We start from the raw sequence: 19,900 nt of genomic DNA, 5'->3' as shown, positions 1-19,900 counted from the left end.
TTAGGGTTTGACTTAAGTTAGGGTTAGGGTTAGGGTTAGGGTTAGGGTTAGGTTTAGACTTGCAACTTAATATATAGTGAGTGACTTGCAAGACTTACCCTAACCCTAATCCTAACTTAAGCCGAACCCTAACCCTAACTTAGCCTAAGCCAAACCCGTATCTTTGTAAATACATTTAAACAAACTTGCAAGCCACTCCTTCCATATTACCAAACAAGGTCTGGTAATATACAGGGAGTTACTTTAAGTCTTACCCTAACCTTATCTAATTTAAGCTTAACCCTAAGCCTAACTTAAGCCTAACCCTAACCCTAATCTTCGGAAATATATTTAAAGAAACTTGCAAGTCACTCCTCCATATAACCAAACAAGGTCTTGTAATATAGAGGGAGTGACTTGCAAGTCTAACCCTAACCTAATCCTAACTTAAGCCTAACCTTAACCCTAACTTAAGCCTAACCCTAACCCTAACCATCGGAAATACATATATACAAACTTGTAAGTCACTCCACCTATATTACCAGACCTTGTGTGGTAATTGAGAGAGAGTGACTTGAAAGTCTAACCCTAGCCCTAACCTTAACTTAACTCTAACCCCAACCCTAACCCTAACTATAACTTAAGCCTAACCCTAATCCTAACCACCGGAAATACATATATACAAACTGTCAGTCACTCCACCTATATTACCAGACCTTGTGTTGTAATTCCGACGAGTGACTTGCAAGTCTAACCCTATCCCTAACCCAAATTTAACTCTAACCCTAACCCTAACCCTAACCCTAACTTCAGCCTAACCCTAATACTAACCATCGGAAAAACATATATACAAACTTGTAAGTCACTCCCTGTATATTACCAGACCTTGTGTGGTAATTTAGAGAGAGTGACTTGCAAGTCTAACCCTAACCCTAACCCTAACCCTAACCCTAACTTCAGCCTAACCCTAACCCTAATCATCGGAAAAACAATATAAACAAACTTGCAAGTCACTCCCTGTATATTACCAGACAGGGTTCGGTAATATAGAGGGAGTGACTTGCAAGTCTAACCTAACCCTAATCTCAACTTCCTAACCCTAAAATCTAAATTAAGCCTAACCCTAAGCCTTGTCCTAACCCTAACTTAAGCCTAACCCTAACCCTAACCATCGGAAATACATATAAAAAAACTTGCAAATCACTCCCACTATATTACTAGAGTGTAATATAGAGGGAGTGACTTGCAAGTCTAACCCTAACCCTAACCCTAACTTAAGCCTTGCCCTAACCCGTACCCTAACCATCGGAAACACATATAAACAAATTTGCAAGTCACTCCCTCTATATTACAAGAAGAGGTCTGGTACTAGATGGTAAGGCTTAAATTAGGGTTAGCATTAGGGTTTGACTTAAGTTAGGGTTAGGGTTAGGGTTAGGGTTAGGGTTAGGTTTAGACTTGCAACTTAATATATAGTGAGTGACTTGCAAGACTTACCCTGACCCTAATCCTAACTTAAGCCGAACCCTAACCCTAACTTAAGCCTAAGCCAAACCCGTATCTTTGTAATACATTTAAACAAACTTGCAAGCCACTCCTTCCATATTACCAAACAAGGTCTGGTAATATACAGGGAGTTACTTTAAGTCTTACCCTAACCTTATCTAATTTAAGCTTAACCCTAAGCCTAACTTAAGCCTAACCCTAACCCTAATCTTCGGAAATATATTTAAAGAAACTTGCAAGTCACTTCCTCCATATAACCAAACAAGGTCTTGTATATAGAGACAGTGACTTGCAAGTCTAACCCTAACCTAATCCTAACTTAAGCCTAACCTTAACCCTAACTTAAGCCTAACCCTAACCCTAACCATCGGAAATACATATATACAAACTTGTAAGTCACTCCCTGTATATAACCAGACCTTGTGTGGTAATTGAGAGAGAGTGACTTGAAAGTCTAACCCTAGCCCTAACCTTAACTTAACTCTAACCCTAACCCTAACCCTAACTATAACTTAAGCCTAACCCTAATCCTAACCACCGGAAATACATATATACAAACTTGTCAGTCACTCCACCTATATTACCAGACCTTGTGTTGTAATTCCGACGAGTGACTTGCAAGTCTAACCCTATCCCTAACCCAAATTTAACTCTAACCCTAACCCTAACCCTAACCCTAACTTCAGCCTAACCCTAATACTAACCATCGGAAAAACATATTACAAACTTGTAAGTCACTCCCTGTATATTACCAGACCTTGTGTGGTAATTTAGAGAGAGTGACTTGCAAGTCTAACCCTAACCCTAACCCTAACTAACTAACCCTAACCCTAACTTCAGCCTAACCCTAACCCTAATCATCGGAAAAACAATATAAACAAACTTGCAAGTCACTCCCTGTATATTACCAGACAGGGTTCGGTAATATAGAGGGAGTGACTTGCAAGTCTAACCTAACCCTAATCTCAACTTCCTAACCCTAAATCTAAATTAAGCCTAACCCTAAGCCTTGTCCTAACCCTAACTTAAGCCTAAGCCTAACCCTAACCATCGGAAATACATATAAACAAACTTGCAAATCACTCCCACTATATTACTAGAGTGTAATATAGAAGGAGTGACTTGCAAGTCTAACCCTAACCCTAACCCTAACTTAAGCCTTGCCCTAACCCGTACACTAACCATCGGAAACACATATAAACAAATTTGCAAGTCACTCCCTCTATATTACCAGACAAGGTCTGGTACTAGATGGTAAGGCTTAAATTAGGGTTAGCATTAGGGTTTGACTTAAGTTAGGGTTAGGGTTAGGGTTAGGGTTAGGGTTAGGTTTAGACTTGCAACTTAATATATAGTGAGTGACTTGCAAGACTTACCTAACCCTAATCCTAACTTAAGCCGAACCCTAACCCTAACTTAAGCCTAAGCCAAACCCTTATCTTTGTAATTACATTTAAACAAACTTGCAAGCCACTCCTTCCATATTACCAAACAAGGTCTGGTAATATACAGGGAGTTACTTTAAGTCTAACCCTAACCTAATCCTAATTTAAGCTTAACCCTAAGCCTAACTTAAGCCTAACCCTAACCCTAATCTTCGGAAATATATTTAAACAAACTTGCAAGTCACTCCCTCCATATAACCAAACAAGGTCTTGTAATATAGAGGGAGTGACTTGCAAGTCTAACCCTAGCCTAATCCTAACTTAAGCCTAACCTTAACCCTAACTTTAGCCTAACCCTAACCCTAACCATCGGAAATACATATATACAAACTTGTAAGTCACTCCACCTATATTACCAGACCTTGTGTGGTAATTTAGAGAGAGTGACTTGAAAGTCTAACCCTAGCCCTAACCTTAACTTAACTCTAACCCTAACCCTAACCCTAACTATAACTTAAGCCTAACCAAATCCTAACCACGGAAATACATATATACAAACTTGTCAGTCACTCCACCTATATTACCAGACCTTGTGTTGTAATTCAGACGAGTGACTTGCAAGTCTAACCCTAACCCTAACCCAAATTTAACTCTGACCCTAACATTAACCCTAACCCTAACTTCAGCCTAACCCTAATACTAACCATCGGAAAAACATATATACAAACTTGTAAGTCACTCCCTGTATATTACCAGACCTTGTGTGGTAATTTAGAGAGAGTGACTTGCAAGTCTAACCCTAACCCTAACCCTAACTTAAGCCTTACCCTTACCCGTACCCTAACCATCGGAAACACATATAAACAAATTTGCAAGTCACTCCCTCTATATTACAAGACAAGGTCTGGGACTAGATGGTAAGGCTTAAATTAGGGTTAGCATTAGGGTTAGACTTAAGTCAGGGTTAGGGTTAGGGTTAGGGTTAGGGTAAGAGTTAAGTAAGGGTTACGGTTAGGGTTAGACTTGCAAGTCACTCCCCGTGATTTACCACACAAGGTCTGGTAAAATAGGTGGAGTGACTTACAAGTTTGTATATATGTATTTCCGATGGTTAGGGTTAGGGTTAGGCTTAAGTTAGGGTTGGGGTTAGGCTTGCAAGTCACTCCCTCTATATTACAAGACCTTGTTTGGTAATATGGAGGGATCGACTTGCAAGTTTGTTTAAATGTATTTCCGAAGATTAGAGTTAGGGTTAGGCTTAACTTAGGCTTAGGGTTACACTTATATTAGGATTAGGTTAGGGTTACACTTGCAAGTAACTCCCTGTATATTACCAGACCTTGTTTGGTAATATGGAAGGAGTGGCTTGCAAGTTGTTTAAATATATTTCCGAAGAATAGGGTTTGGCTTAGGCTAGAGTTAGGTTTAGGGTTCGGCCTAAGTTAGGATTAGGGTTAGGGTAATTCTTGCAAGTCAGTCACTATATATTAAGTTGCAAGTCTAACCCTAACCCTAACTTAAGTCTCACCCTAAACCTAACCCTAATTTAAGCCTTACCATCTAGTACCAGACCTTGTCTGGTAATATAGAGGGAGTGACTTGCAAATATATTCATGTGTATTTCCGATGGTTAGGGTACGGGTTAGGGCAAGGCTTAAGTTAGGGTTAGGGTAAGGGTTAGGGTTAGACTTGCAAGTCACTCCCTCTTCATTACACTCTAGTAATATAGAAGGAGAGATTTGCAAGTGTGTTTATATGTATTTCCGATGGTTAGGGTTAGGGTTAGGCTTAAGTTAGGGTTAGGACTAGGCTGAGGGTTAGGCTTTATTTAGATTTGGGGTTAGGAAGTTAAGATTAGGGCTAGGTTAGACTTGCAAGTCACTCCATCTATATTACCAAATCTTGTCTGGTAATATACAGGGAGTGACTTGCAAGTTTGTTTATATGTTTTTCCGATGATTAGGCTTAAGGTTAGGCTGAAGTTGGGGTGAGGGTTAGGGTTAGGGTTAGATTTAAGTTAGGGTTAGGGTTAGGGGCAGATGTGCAAGTCACTCCCCGTAAATTAACACACAAGGTCTGCTAAACTAGATGGAGTGACTTACAAGTTTGTACATATGTATTTCGATGGTTAGGATTAGGGTGAGGCTTAAGTTAGGCTTAGGCTTAGGGTTAGGGTAAGAGTTAAGTTAGGGTACGGTTAGGGTTAGACTTGCAAGTCACTCCCTGTGAATTACCACACAAGGTCTGGTAATATAGGTGGAGTGACTTACAAGTTATATATATGTATTTCCGATGGTTAGGGTTAGGCATCGGCTTAAGTTAGGGTTAGGCTTAAGTTAGGATTAGGTTAGGGTTAGACTTGCAAGTCACTCCTCTCATATTACAAGAAGAGGTCTGGTACTAGATGGTAAGGCTTAAATTAGGGTTAGCATTAGGGTTTGACTTAAGTTAGGGTTAGGGTTAGGGTTAGGGTTAGGGTTAGTTTAGACTTGCAACTTAATATATAGTGAGTGACTTGCAAGACTTACCATAACCCTAATCCTAACTTAAGCCGAACCCTAACCTAACTTAAGCCTAAGCCAAACCCGTATCTTTGTAAATACATTTAAACAAACTTGCAAGCCACTCCTTCCATATTACCAAACAAGGTCTGGTAATATACAGGGAGTTACTTTAAGTCTAACCCTAACCTAATCCTAATTTAAGCTTAACCCTAAGCCTAACTTAAGCCTAACCCTAACCCTAATCTTCGGAAATATATTTAAACAAACTTGCAAGTCACTCCCTCCATATAACCAAACAAGGTCTTGTAATATAGAGGGAGTGACTTGCAAGTCTAACCCTAGCCTAATCCTAACTTAAGCCTAACCTTAACCCTAACTTTAGCCTAACCCTAACCCTAACCATCGGAAATACATATATACAAACTTGTAAGTCACTCCACCTATATTACCAGACCTTGTGTGGTAATTGAGAGAGAGTGACTTGAAAGTCTAACCCTAGCCCTAACCTTAACTTAACTCTAACCCTAACCCTAACCCTAACTATAACTTAAGCCTAACCCAAATCCTAACCACCGGAAATACATATATACAAACTTGTCAGTCACTCCACCTATATTACCAGACCTTGTGTGGTAATTCAGACGAGTGACTTGCAAGTCTAACCCTAACCCTAACCCAAATTTAACTCTGACCCTAACATTACCCTAACCCTAACTTCAGCCTAACCCTAATACTAACCATCGGTAAAACATATATACAAACTTGTAAGTCACTCCCTGTATATTACCAGACCTTGTGTGGTAATTAGAGAGGGTGACTTGCAAGTCTAACCCTAACCCTAACACTAACTTAAGCCTTGCCCTTACCCGTACCCTAACCATCGGAAAAACACATATAAACAAATTTGCAAGTCATTCCCTCTATATTACCAGACAAGGTCTGGGACTAGATGGTAAGGCTTAAATTAGGGTTAGCATTAGGGTTAGACTTAAGTCAGGGTTAGGGTTAGGGTTAAGGTTAGGGTAAGAGTTAAGTAAGGGTTACGGTTAGGGTTAGACTTGCAAGTCACTCCCCGTGATTTACCACACAAGGTCTGGTAAAATAGGTGGAGTGACTTACAAGTTTGTATATATGTATTTCCGATGGTTAGGGTTAGGGTTAGGCTTAAGTTAGGGTTGGGGTTAGGCTTGCAAGTCACTCCCTCTATATTACAAGACCTTGTTTGGTAATATGGAGGGATCGACTTGCAAGTTTGTTTAAATGTATTTCCGAAGATTAGAGTTAGGGTTAGGCTTAACTTAGGCTTAGGTTACACTTATATTAGGATTAGGTTAGGGTTACACTTGCAAGTAACTCCCTGTATATTACCAGACCTTGTTTGGTAATATGGAAGGAGTGGCTTGCAAGTTTGTTTAAATATATTTCGAAGAATAGGGTTTGGCTTAGGCTAGAGTTAGGTTTAGGGTTCGGCCTAAGTTAGGATTAGGGTTAGGGTAATTCTTGCAAGTCAGTCACTATATATTAAGTTGCAAGTCTAACCCTAACCCTAACTTAAGTCTCACCCTAAACCTAACCCTAATTTAAGCCTTACCATCTAGTACCAGACCTTGTCTGCTAAATAGAGGGAGTGACTTGCAAATATATTCATGTGTATTTCCGATGGTTAGGGTACGGGTTAGGGCAAGGCTTAAGTTAGGGTTAGGGTAAGGGTTAGGGTTAGACTTGCAAGTCACTCCCTCTTCATTACACTCTAGTAATATAGAAGGAGAGATTTGCAAGTGTGTTTATATGTATTTCCGATGGTTAGGGTTAGGGTTAGGCTTAAGTTAGGGTTAGGACTAGGCTGAGGGTTAGGCTTTATTTAGATTTGGGGTTAGGAAGTTAAGATTAGGGCTAGGTTAGACTTGCAAGTCACTCCATCTATATTACCAAATCTTGTCTGGTAATATACAGGGAGTGACTTGCAAGTTTGTTTATATGTTTTTCCGATGATTAGGCTTAAGGTTAGGCTGAAGTTGGGGTGAGGGTTAGGGTTAGGGTTAGATTTAAGTTAGGGTTAGGGTTAGGGCAGATGTGCAAGTCACTCCCCGTAAATTAACACACAAGGTCTGCTAAACTAGATGGAGTGACTTACAAGTTTGTACATATGTATTTCCGATGGTTAGGATTAGGGTGAGGCTTAAGTTAGGCTTAGGCTTAGGGTTAGGGTAAGAGTTAAGTTAGGGTTACGGTTAGGGTTAGACTTGCAAGTCACTCCCTGTGAATTACCACACAAGGTCTGGTAATATAGGTGGAGTGACTTACAAGTTTATATATATGTATTTCCGATGGTTAGGGTTAGGGAATCGGCTTAAATTAGGGTTAGGCTTAAGTTAGGATTAGGTTAGGGTTAGACTTGCAAGTCACTCCCTCTATATTACAAGAAGAGGTCTGGTACTAGATGGTAAGGCTTAAATTAGGGTTAGCATTAGGGTTTGACTTAAGTTAGGGTTAGGGTTAGGGTTAGGGTTAGGGTTAGGTTTAGACTTGCAACTTAATATATAGTGAGGACTTGCAAGACTTACCATAACCCTAATCCTAACTTAAGCCGAACCCTAACCCTAACTTAAGCCTAAGCCAAACCCTTATCTTTGTAATTACATTTAAACAAACTTGCAAGCCACTCCTTCCATATTACCAAACAAGGTCTGGTAATATACAGGGAGTTACTTTAAGTCTAACCCTAACCTAATCCTAATTTAAGCTTAACCCTAAGCCTAACTTAAGCCTAACCCTAACCCTAATCTTCGGAAATATATTTAAACAAACTTGCAAGTCACTCCCTCCATATAACCAAACAAGGTCTTGTAATATAGAGGGAGTGACTTGCAAGTCTAACCCTAGCCTAATCCTAACTTAAGCCTAACCTTAACCCTAACTTTAGCCTAACCCTAACCCTAACCATCGGAAATACATATATACAAACTTGTAAGTCACTCCACCTATATTACCAGACCTTGTGTGGTAATTTAGAGAGAGTGACTTGAAAGTCTAACCCTAGCCCTAACCTTAACTTAACTCTAACCCCAACCCTAACCCTAACTATAACTTAAGCCTAACCCTAATCCTAACCACCGGAAATACATATATACAAACTTGTCAGTCACTCCACCTATATTACCAGACCTTGTGTGGTAATTCAGACGAGTGACTTGCAAGTCTAACCCTAACGCTAACCCTAATTTAACTCTAACCCTAACCCTAACCCTAACCCTAACTTCAGCCTAACCCTAATACTAACCATCGGAAAAACATATATACAAACTTGTAAGTCACTCCCTGTATATTACCAGACCTTGTGTGGTAATTTAGAGAGAGTGACTTGCAAGTCTAACCCTAACCCTAACCCTAACTTAAGCCTTACCCTTACCCGTACCCTAACCATCGGAAACACATATAAACAAATTTGCAAGTCACTCCCTCTATATTACAAGACAAGGTCTGGTACTAGATGGTAAGGCTTAAATTAGGGTTAGCATTAGGGTTAGACTTAAGTCAGGGTTAGGGTTAGGGTTAAGTTAGGGTAAGAGTTAAGTAAGGGTTACGGTTAGGGTTAGACTTGCAAGTCACTCCCCGTGATTTACCACACAAGGTCTGGTAAAATAGGTGGAGTGACTTACAAGTTTGTATATTTATGTATTTCGATGGTTAGGGTTAGGGTTAGGCTTAAGTTAGGGTTGGGGTTAGGCTTGCAAGTCACTCCCTTATATTACAAGACCTTGTTTGGTAATATGGAGGGATCGACTTGCAAGTTTGTTAAATGTATTTCCGAAGATTAGAGTTAGGGTTAGGCTTAACTTAGGCTTAGGGTTACACTTATATTAGGATTAGGTTAGGGTTACACTTGCAAGTAACTCCCTGTATATTACCAGACCTTGTTTGGTAATATGGAAGGAGTGGCTTGCAAGTTTGTTTAAATATTTCCGAAGAATAGGGTTTGGCTTAGGCTAGAGTTAGGTTTAGGGTTCGGCCTAAGTTAGGATTAGGGTTAGGGTAATTCTTGCAGTCAGTCACTATATATTAAGTTGCAAGTCTAACCCTAACCCTAACTTAAGTCTCACCCTAAACCTAACCTAATTTAAGCCTTACCATCTAGTACCAGACCTTTGTCTGCTAATATAGAGGGAGTGACTTGCAAATATATTCATGTGTATTTCCGATGGTTAGGGTACGGGTTAGGGCAAGGCTTAAGTTAGGGTTAGGGTTAGGGTTAGACTTGCAAGTCACTCCCTCTTCATTACACTCTAGTAATATAGAAGGAGAGATTTGCAAGTGTGTTTATATGTATTTCCGATGGTTAGGGTTAGGGTTAGGCTTAAGTTAGGGTTAGGACTAGGCTGAGGGTTAGGCTTTATTTAGATTTGGGGTTAGGAAGTTAAGATTAGGGCTAGGTTAGACTTGCAAGTCACTCCATCTATATTACCAAATCTTGTCTGGTAATATACAGGGAGTGACTTGCAAGTTTGTTTATATGTTTTTCCGATGATTAGGCTTAAGGTTAGGCTGAAGTTGGGGTGAGGGTTAGGGTTAGGGTTAGATTTAAGTTAGGGTTAGGGTTAGGGTTAGACTTGCAAGTCACTCCCCGTAAATTAACACACAAGGTCTGCTAAACTAGATGGAGTGACTTACAAGTTTGTACATATGTATTTCGATGGTTAGGATTAGGGTGAGGCTTAAGTTAGGCTTAGGCTTAGGGTTAGGGTAAGAGTTAAGTTAGGGTTACGGTTAGGGTTAGACTTGCAAGTCACTTCCCGTGAATTACCACACAAGGTCTGGTAATATAGGTGGAGTGACTTACAAGTTTATATATATGTATTTCCGATGGTTAGGGTTAGGGAATCGGCTTAAATTAGGGTTAGGCTTAAGTTAGGATTAGGTTAGGGTTAGACTTGCATGTCACTCCCTCTATATTACAAGACCTTGTTTGGTAATATGGAGGGAGTGACTTGCAAGTTTGTTTAAATGTATTTCCGAAGATTAGGGTTAGACTTGGGCTTAAGTTAGGGTTAGGGATCGGCTTAAGTTAGGATTAGGGTTAGGGCAAGTCTTGCAAGTCACTAACTATATATTACGTTGGAAGTCTAACCCTAACACTAACCCTTACTTACGTCTTACCCTAAACCTTACCCTAATTTAGCCTTACCATCTAGTACCAGACCTTGTCTCGTAATATAGTGAGAATGACTTGCAAATTTGTTTATATGTATTTCCGATGGTTAGGGTACGGGTTAGGGCAAGGCTTAAGTTAGGGTAGGGTTAGGGTTAGGGTTAGACTTGCAAGTAACTCCCCCTATATTACACTCTAGTAATATAGAGGAAGTGATTTGCAAGTTTGTTTATATGTATTTCCGATGGTTAGGGTTAGGTTTAGGCTTAAGTTAGGGTAAGGGTTAGGCTTAAGTTAGGATAAGGTTAGTGTAAGACTTGCAAGTCACTCCCTCTATATTACCAGACCTTGTTTGGTAATATGGAGGGAGTGACTTGCAAGTTGTTTAAATATATTCCGAAGATTAGGGTTAGGGTTAGGCTTAAGTTAATTAGGATTAGGTTAGGGTTAGACTTTAAAGTCACTCCCTGTATATTACCAGACCTAGTTTGGTAATATGGAAGGAGTGGCTTGCAAGTTTGTTTAAATGTATTTACAAAGAATAGGGTTTGGCTTCGGCTTAAGTTAGGGTTAGGGTTCGGCTTAAGTTAGGATTATGGTTAGGGTAAGTCTTGCAAGTCATTCACTATATATTAAGTTGCAAGTCTAAACCTAACCCTAACCCTAACCCTAACCCTAACTTTACCCTAACCCTAAGCCTAACCTTTGGAAAAACATATAAACAAACTTGGAAGTCACTCCCTGTATATTACCAGACAGGGTTTGGTAATATCGAGGGAGTGACTTGCAAGTCTAACCTAACCCTAATCTCAACTTCCTAACCCTAACTCTAAATGTAGCCTAACCCTAAGCCTAGTCCTAACCCTAACTTAAGCCTAAGCCTAACCCTAACCATCGGAAATACATATAAACAAACTTGCAAATCACTCCCTCTATATTACTAGAGTGTAATATAGAAGGAGGGTCTTGGAAGTCTAACCCTAACCCTAACCCTAACATAAGCCTTGCCCTAACCCGTACCCTAACCATCGAAAATAGATAGATACAAATTTGCAAGTCACTCCCTCTAAATACCAGACAAGGTCTGGTACTAGATGGTAAGGCTTAAATTAGGGTTAGGTTTAGGGTGAGACTTAAGTTATGGTAAGGGTTATGGTCAGACTTGCAACGTAATATATAGTGAGTGACTTCAAAGACTTACCCTAACCCTAATCCTAACTTAAGCCTAACCCTAACCCTAACTTAAGCCTCACCCCAACCTTAATCTACTTAAATACATTTAAACAAACTTGCAAGTCACTCCCACCATATTACCAAACAAGGTCTGGTAATATAGAGGGAGTGACTTGCAAGTCTAACCCTAACCTAATCCTAACTTAAGCCTAACCCTAACCCTAACTTAAGCCTCACCCCAACCTTAATCTACGGAAATACATTTAAACAAACTTGCAAGTCACTCCCATCATATTACCAAACAAGGTCTTGTAATATAGAGGGAGTGACTTGCAAGCCTAACCCTTACCCTAACTTAAGCCTAACCCTAACCCTAACCATCGGAAATACATATATACAAACTTGTAAGTCACTCCACCTATATTACCGGACCTTGTGTGGTAAATCACGGGGAGTGACTTGCAAGTCTAATCCTAACCGTAACCCTAACTTAACCCTAACCCTAACCCTCACCCAACCCTAGCCCTAACCCTAACTTCAGCCTAACCCTAAGCCTAACCACCGGAAAAAACATATAAACAAACTTGCAAGTCACTCCCTGTATATTACCAGAACGGGGTTTGGTAATAAGAGGGAGTGACTTGCAAGTCTAACCTAACCCTAATTTTAACTTCCTAACCCTAAATCTAAATTAAGCCTATTCCTAAGCCTAGTCCTAACCCAAACTTAAGTCTAACCCTAACCCAAACCATCGGAAATACATATAAACAAACTTGCAAATCACTCCCTCTCTATTACTCGAGTGTAATATAGAGGGAGTGACTTGCAAGTCTAACCCTAACCCTAACCCTAACTTAAGCCTTGCCCTATCCCGTACCCTAACCATCGGAAATACATTTAAACAAATTTGCAAGTCACTCCCTCTATATTACAAGACAAGGTCTGGTACTAAATGGTAAGGCTTAAATTAGGGTTAGGTTTAGGGTAAGACTTAAGTAAGGGTTAGTGTTAGGGTTAGACTTCCAACGTAATATATAGTTAGTGACTTGCAAGACTTGCCCTAACCCTAATCCTAACTTAAGCCGATCCCTAACCCTAACTTAAGCCCAAGTCTAACCCTAATCTTCGGAAATACATTTAAACAAACTTGCAAGTCACTCCCTCCATATTACCAAACAAGGTCTTGTAATATAGAGGGAGTGACATGCAAGTCTAACCCTAACCTAATCCTAACTTAAGCCTAACCCTAATTTAAGCCGATTCCCTAACCCTAACCATCGGAAATACATATATATAAACTTGTAAGTCACTCCACCTATATTACCAGACCTTGTGTGGTAATTCACGGGGAGTGACTTGCAAGTCTAACCCTAACCGTAACCCTAACTTAACTCTAACCCTAACCCTAAGCCTAAGCCTAACTTAAGCCTCACCCTAATCCTAACCATCGGAAATACATATATACAAACTTGTAAGTCACTCCATCTATATTACCAGACCTTGTGTGGCAATTTAGAGAGAGTGACTTGCAAGTCTAACCCTAGCCCTAACCTTAACTTAACTCTAACCCTAACCATCGGACAAACAAATAAATAAATCAACTGCTCTTTATTGACAAATATAAACAAAACAGCTTTTTGCTGCTATTTTTTTAGAAATAACAAATAAAGAAACACACACACTTACACAGAAACAAACACAGACACTTATAAACAAGGAGGAAGAGCTCCCACTGGTTTAATTCTTAAACCAAAATCAATAGAAACACATTTTGTTGCAGTACGTATTCTTTGATTTTGTAGAGAAGCAACGCGCTGCTTTCATATACATTAATTGTTTCCTCTCAGTTTTGTTCTGTTCAATGTGGCAAATCATCCCATATTGGCGGTGCCATCATTGCTTTTAGTGTAGGTGAGAGCTTCAAGAGAATTCTCGTATCTTTAGTCAGCTCTAACAATACAAGTTTGTCATGAAATATAAAATACACATAAGCTTCCAACAATTAATTTCTACTGATCATTAAAATAGCGAAAGGGATGAGGACCAGTTTACAACTTTTGCATGTGAGGGGACACTGATGGCGCTTTTACATACTACGGAGAACATGGTATTTATCAAAGCCACGACATACACACACTTTGAAACAGGCCATAATACTGCCCCCTAACCTCTTAACTGATAGAAGAAGACATCCATAATTCAATCAAAAATCTACTCACACCATCGTCAGCAATATAAAGGTAATCACGGGTATATCTAGTGTCTAAACTTCATAGTTAGTAAAAACAGTTTCCGTCAATGAATGAATGAATGAATGAATGAATGAATGAATGAATGAATGTATGTATGAATGTATGTATGTATGTATGTATGTATGTATGTACGTATGTACGTACGTACGTACGTATGTACGTATGTACGTACGTGTACGTACGTACGTATGTATGTATGTATGTATGTATGTATGTATGTATGTATGTATGTATGTATGTATGTATGTATCCTTCTATCGTTGATCACTGCACTCCCACCCCGGACAGAAAAGGGTTGACACACAGTTTTCAAATGATGTGTGGGCTTACCAGCAATATTTTTGGCCTCTGATCGTGTTCAAACAACAACTTGTTTGAAATGCCCACGCACACAATCCTTGATTGCTAGATTTTTATGTATATAACACTGGTGTTTTTATGTTGTGTCGCTGTGAAGCTTTCATTTATTTCATGAATTTCACCAAGGTTCATCATCAACTTTACATTTCCTCAGGTGCTACCTAACTTATTCAAAGTTTTCAATAAATTATTTGATAAATCATATGTAAATTTCTTGAAGATCGTGACGTGGTCTTCCTTCCTTTCCTTCCTGTTGAAATAAATCAAATATAACTATAAATTTATGCAAATGTCTGTTGGTAATCTGTAGGTTATCCATGTGTACTTGTATGAGAAAGAAGTTGATTGTTATACTGCCCTTTATACTTAAGGAAAGAGATACATAATTTCTCGCGGCTCGATAGTTAGTATAAGAGAAGTTGATTGCTATACTGCCCTCTATACTTGTGGAAAGAGATATAATTTCTCGCGGTTCGATAATATAGAGAGAAATTAATGTCTTCGCGTTACGTGAATTTGACACGCGGCATTGATAAATAATGTGTAGGTAGGGCTACGGAGCTATAAGTGGGAAGTTAGGAAGTAGATATAATGTATTCAGTCTAGCAAGACACTTCAGTAGCCTACAGACGGGTTCGTCCAAGTTATCATAAAAAAACAAAGATGCCGTTTTGTTTGGGTATTGAGGGAATCAATGAAAGTGGTGAAGTCCGACAACACCCCATAGTCTTGTGTTATGCATTGTTTTTTTGGACACAGGTTTCCAGAGAATTTCCCTTATCTTAGGTTTTTTTACCTCTGGTTTTTCCCGGACGGCATGCACAGGTGACGCGGGTATTTCATTTCATTTGCTCCCGCCATATGCTTCCGCACCCTGGTATAATGTGTACTGTATACTTTGCTCTTCTTGTCTGTAATGAAACTGCCACCTCTGGCTGATCCATCATTAATGAATGAATGGAGTGGAACGTAATTCATTTATTTGAATGAGAGTATAGAGAAGACCTGCAAAATATTCATGTCGCACGCGGAAGCAATCGTTCGTCGAAAGAGGGCGCATCTTACTACACATGCACTTACACAAACACACATACACGTCTCAAGCGAGCAGAGCGTAGAGGTAAGAGAAAGGCAGACAGAAAAAAAACTTGTAGACAACGAAATTTATTTGGTTTTTAGCATATTAGTATTTATTGTCCCTGAATAATTCCCTATTGTTAGTGTCAGAAACTGTTGTCCCTCTCAAGAAAGCAGAGGCGAGTAATCGGCCGTGTGGGGGCGTTTTGGGGTACCCCATAAAAAAAATAAGGTTCCGCCGGAGCGGGTTAACCGTCCCGAAATGGCAGAATTTTTCCCTTTTTTATCTCGAAATTCAAAAAAGTAAACTTTCTGAGCATAACAAGCTTATATTCAAGCATACGAAAATTGTCTGTTTTGTTGCTTTGTTTTTGTGCCCTGTCTGAACTTTTCCCAGTATGGATCTATTTTTCAAATTTCTCAATTGTTTGGTGCCATATAGCTGAATTTTGCAATATTACAAATTACTCATAAAAACAAGTGTATAACTTAAAAAGAAAAGCAGATGAGCTTACATTTGCAGGTTAAAAGGACCTTACTTCACCATCCAATTATCCCGAATTACTTCAAATCGTGTTGTAGGTAGGTAAGTAGGTATCCATAGTCGGCAGGGTAAGTTGTACCTGAGTTCTAGTTTCCCGACATGCAGAAATTCTTGTTGAACTTCATACTAACATGTGAAAGACACGTGATAAAAGGCGCTTCATGCTCCTACGATTGTTAAAAGTGAGAAACCGCAAAATATTCATGTCACGCGGAAGCAAGCGTTCATCGAAAGAGGGCGCATCTTACTACGCACGCACTTACACAAACACAAACATACGTCCCAAGAGGGCGCATCTTACTACGCACGCACTTACACAAGCAGAGCCTAGACGTTTTGGGGTACCCCATACAAAAAAGAAGGTTCTGCCAGAGCGGGTAAATCGTCTCCAAATAGCCAAATTTTCCTGTTTTGTTGTTATCCCCTGTTTTGTTACTCCCAGTCTGAACTTTTTTCCGGTATGGGTGGATCATTTGCATAGATGAGTGAGTTGACTGTCATGTGGTGCTTTGGTTAGCCAGGAAGATTGTCCGTAAAGAAAGTAGTGCCTCATTTCGAGTTGTCTTTACTCTTGCCTAACTTGACTAACTTAATCTTCAGATTTGAAAGGTTGGTCAGAAATCAGTTTTAGCTCCTCATATCACATTCAATGTCGGTGGAAACTTTTTGGAGATTAGTTATTTCACTGTCATGCGGAGTACTTTAGTTACCCAGGAAGATAGTCTGTAGAGAAAGTAGTGCCTGATTTCGAGTACTCTTGCCTAACTTAACTAACTAAAGCTTCAGATTTGAAATTTTGATGAGAAATCAGTTTTGCTCTCCTTATCCTATTCAGTTCGATGGAAACTTTGCGGAGATTAGTTATTTCACTGTCATGTGGAGTACTTTAGTTATCCATAATCTGCAGGCTAAGTTGTACCCAAGTTCCAGTTTTCCGACATGCAGAAATTCTTGTTGAACTTGAGATTAACATGTGAAAGACGTGATAAAAAATGCTTCATGCTCCTACGGATGGTATGTAAAGAAAGTACTGGCCTGATTTTGAGTTGTCTATTACCAATATTATTTTGAGTTATCTATTGCACCATTGCTGTCAGTTTCATTAGCATTAAAGCTGATCGTCATAACTTTTGCTATAATGCTGTATACATCGTGACTTGTAATGTGGGCCACAATGCAATTTAATTTGCTAGACACAGGAAAGTTCATTTCTACATGGTTAGCCTAACAATGACTTCAAGTTTATTCAGATTGTTGTCAGCTAAAAGCTGGGGTTACATATCTATCATACCAGCAAAACTGTGAGTTTTCAAGTGTCATTAGTTTGATAGCTGACAGGGAATGTACACTGAAGAATATTGATAGACGTGGCCAGTTGTCTGTCTAGGCTGTGATCGCAACATCTGGCCATGTCTAGATCAGTATAGGGAAAAGCTGTAATATATATTAAAGAATTGTGAATTTCGATCAGAGCAAATTATTCATTGCAAGTGGTTATTTCATCAAGCAGATTATCAAGGCTTTGATTTCTGTGAAAATTACTCTCTGTATTTACTCTGTTGAGTCACATATTGAGATGATCCAATTTGCTCACGTATGGTCATTCAATAAAGATTTTCCACACAAAGTACACTCATCTTATCTTGTCCTGCTCAAACTTCCTTGAATAAGTGTGTACACTGTCAAATACTGCATTCTTGGTGCAATGGTTTATGTGTTGACAAGTGCAGCTTGAAGGCATGGATGATCAGTGGGTGAACAAATTTAAGTCAGAAATGCATCAACAATAACAGCAATTGTTGCCAAAATTCACTGGTTACAGAGGTATGTTTCATATAGAGGTAACCCATCGATGAGTATTGCTTGACGATACAACAATCCTCAAAATATTACCCATAAAAATCGCATTTTTTGTATCATGATTTTTTGGCTATTTATACGCTTGAAAGAAACCAAGCCAAGATCAGCATTGAGCAGAGTTTGCCAGCCATATCACTAATATTTCACACCTTTCTGCATGAATTTGCATTGCTATAGTCATGAATATGCATGGAGCTCATGAATATGGATGGCTTTCCTCGGCGGCCCGCGTAGTCTCGAGGGACTCCTACGCGTACCGACTGTTTTGATTTTTATTTCATCCCTAACAGCACAGCCATTGCAATTCTATTGATATCGTGATTGACATAGATTATGCAAAATGCTAGCCATGACAATTTATGCTTTGGAGTGGAATGGCTATGGTTTGGGTTACTCTCATGATCTCCAAAAAGACCCAATTTCTGAAACAAACTTAACATCAACAACATATTTACCATAACTTACAGCAAAATATAAATACAGTCTATAATCTGACATATTTCCTTCATGTAACAAACAAAAAGTCTGAAGGCAAGGGAGTTACTACTCATTACTGGACATTGAATTTTGAAAATTTCCCCGGAAACGATCATTTCTTCTCATATTTTTGCATGACCCGCCCATAATTTAGGGTCAAATATTGACTGTAGGCATAAAAGTAAGGGGATTAAGACAGTTTCAAGAGGACAATAGAGGGCGGTTTTCATTGTTTAATCTAAAACCTAGACATACTGTAAAATGAATTTACAAGAGGACTTTCAAATAAATATAATGCAACATACAAATATTGCACCCAGAACATGTTGTAAAGGAGCCTCTGATAGGTTGTAAATATTGATCTTTCAGATGTCATGACCAATAAAACACTCTGATACAAAGTTATCAACACGTGTATTTCAACCAGTATCTGCTGTGACTAGCTCAAACCATTGTCTGAGGGCGTCACTCAGAGTAGATGGCAGTGCGTTGATGTCTCGGAGAATGATGTAAAATGGGAATGGGAACTGCTCCATGTATGCTTTGATCTCTGGCATTTCACCGGCACTCTTGAAGATTGGCACCTTGATGTCTAGAATAGAATCCTGAAACAAAAACAACATAAAATTGGTACTGCGAACCAGTTTCTGTGTTTTTTCCTCCGGGGTTGGAGCACCCCATAAATTAGCTTGCTTTCTTGATTTGGAATTAAAGTCAACATTATTATACCATTTTTTGGTTATTCAGCTATTAAAATGTCGGCCATCTTTTATGAATTTGTTTGATGCAAGATGCTACTTGTATTGTTTGACATGTTGAAAGATACTGAATGAATGGGTGACCATGCATATATCCGAACCCAGTTTTAGACAAATTAAATGAAACCATGGTGAAAATGAATTAATGGTCATGACCAATAATTCATTATTACAATGGTTTCATGTGTCGTGTCTAAAACCGGGTTCGAAAATATGCATGGTCACCCATTCATTCAGTATCTTTCAACATGTCAAACAATATAAGTAGCATCTCGTATCAAACAAAATTCATGAAAAATCAGGGCTCGACGTAAGGTCAAATCATCCACTAGCCCGAAGGACTAGTAGCAGTTCATTTTTAGTAGTCCTAAATGAAATCTACTAGTCCTGCTCAAGCAAAGCCAAATGTTGCTCTCATGTTGTAAAGAGGTGTATATGACCATTCTCATATTTTTTGTCGCAAAGGTTTTTAAACCCAATAACTAACTTTCATGCAAGACTAGCACATTTGCTTACTGCAAAATGTTTAACTTTGAATCATATATAAACCACAAAAATAACCTGAATGAAATGTCCTGTGTAGGAGGAGAGGTCATGAAAATAGCCTATTGCCATCAAGAATAAAATCAGAGGTAGGGATGAATTTGTTGGAAAATCCTTCATAGCTCAGGTAGTGCGCCATTAATTGCAAAGAACATGTTTGTCCATGGCTGGGGACAGATTTGTTTCTCCTGAACTGAAATTCATACAGCCATTCACAAATGTTCCTGTGGAGTGCCTTCATATTTTTGACACATATCACATTTTAAAATTGACCAGCTTGTGGGGAGGACCTCTCATTTGTAATAATGGTTTGTGAAAAATTTTTGTTTTTAATAG

At 39.1% G+C, this 19,900-nt stretch overlaps 1 protein-coding gene across 1 annotated transcript in view; it reads right to left on the bottom strand.

Moving 5' to 3' along the window:
- Positions 1-17,145: 17,145 nt before the first annotated feature.
- LOC139151028 (midasin-like) overlaps positions 17,146-19,900 on the bottom strand; it is a 138,658-nt gene continuing 135,903 nt past the window's right edge. The window contains 1 exon segment of the mRNA XM_070723548.1: positions 17,146-18,868. Coding sequence (XP_070579649.1) covers positions 18,683-18,868 — 186 coding nt within the window. The 3' untranslated portion in view covers positions 17,146-18,682.

This window comes from Ptychodera flava, chromosome 15 (genome assembly GCF_041260155.1).
Source record: "Ptychodera flava strain L36383 chromosome 15, AS_Pfla_20210202, whole genome shotgun sequence".
NCBI lineage: Eukaryota > Metazoa > Hemichordata > Enteropneusta > Ptychoderidae > Ptychodera > Ptychodera flava.
Note: the sequence above shows the minus strand (reverse complement) of the source record. Positions and strands in the feature narration are given on the sequence as shown.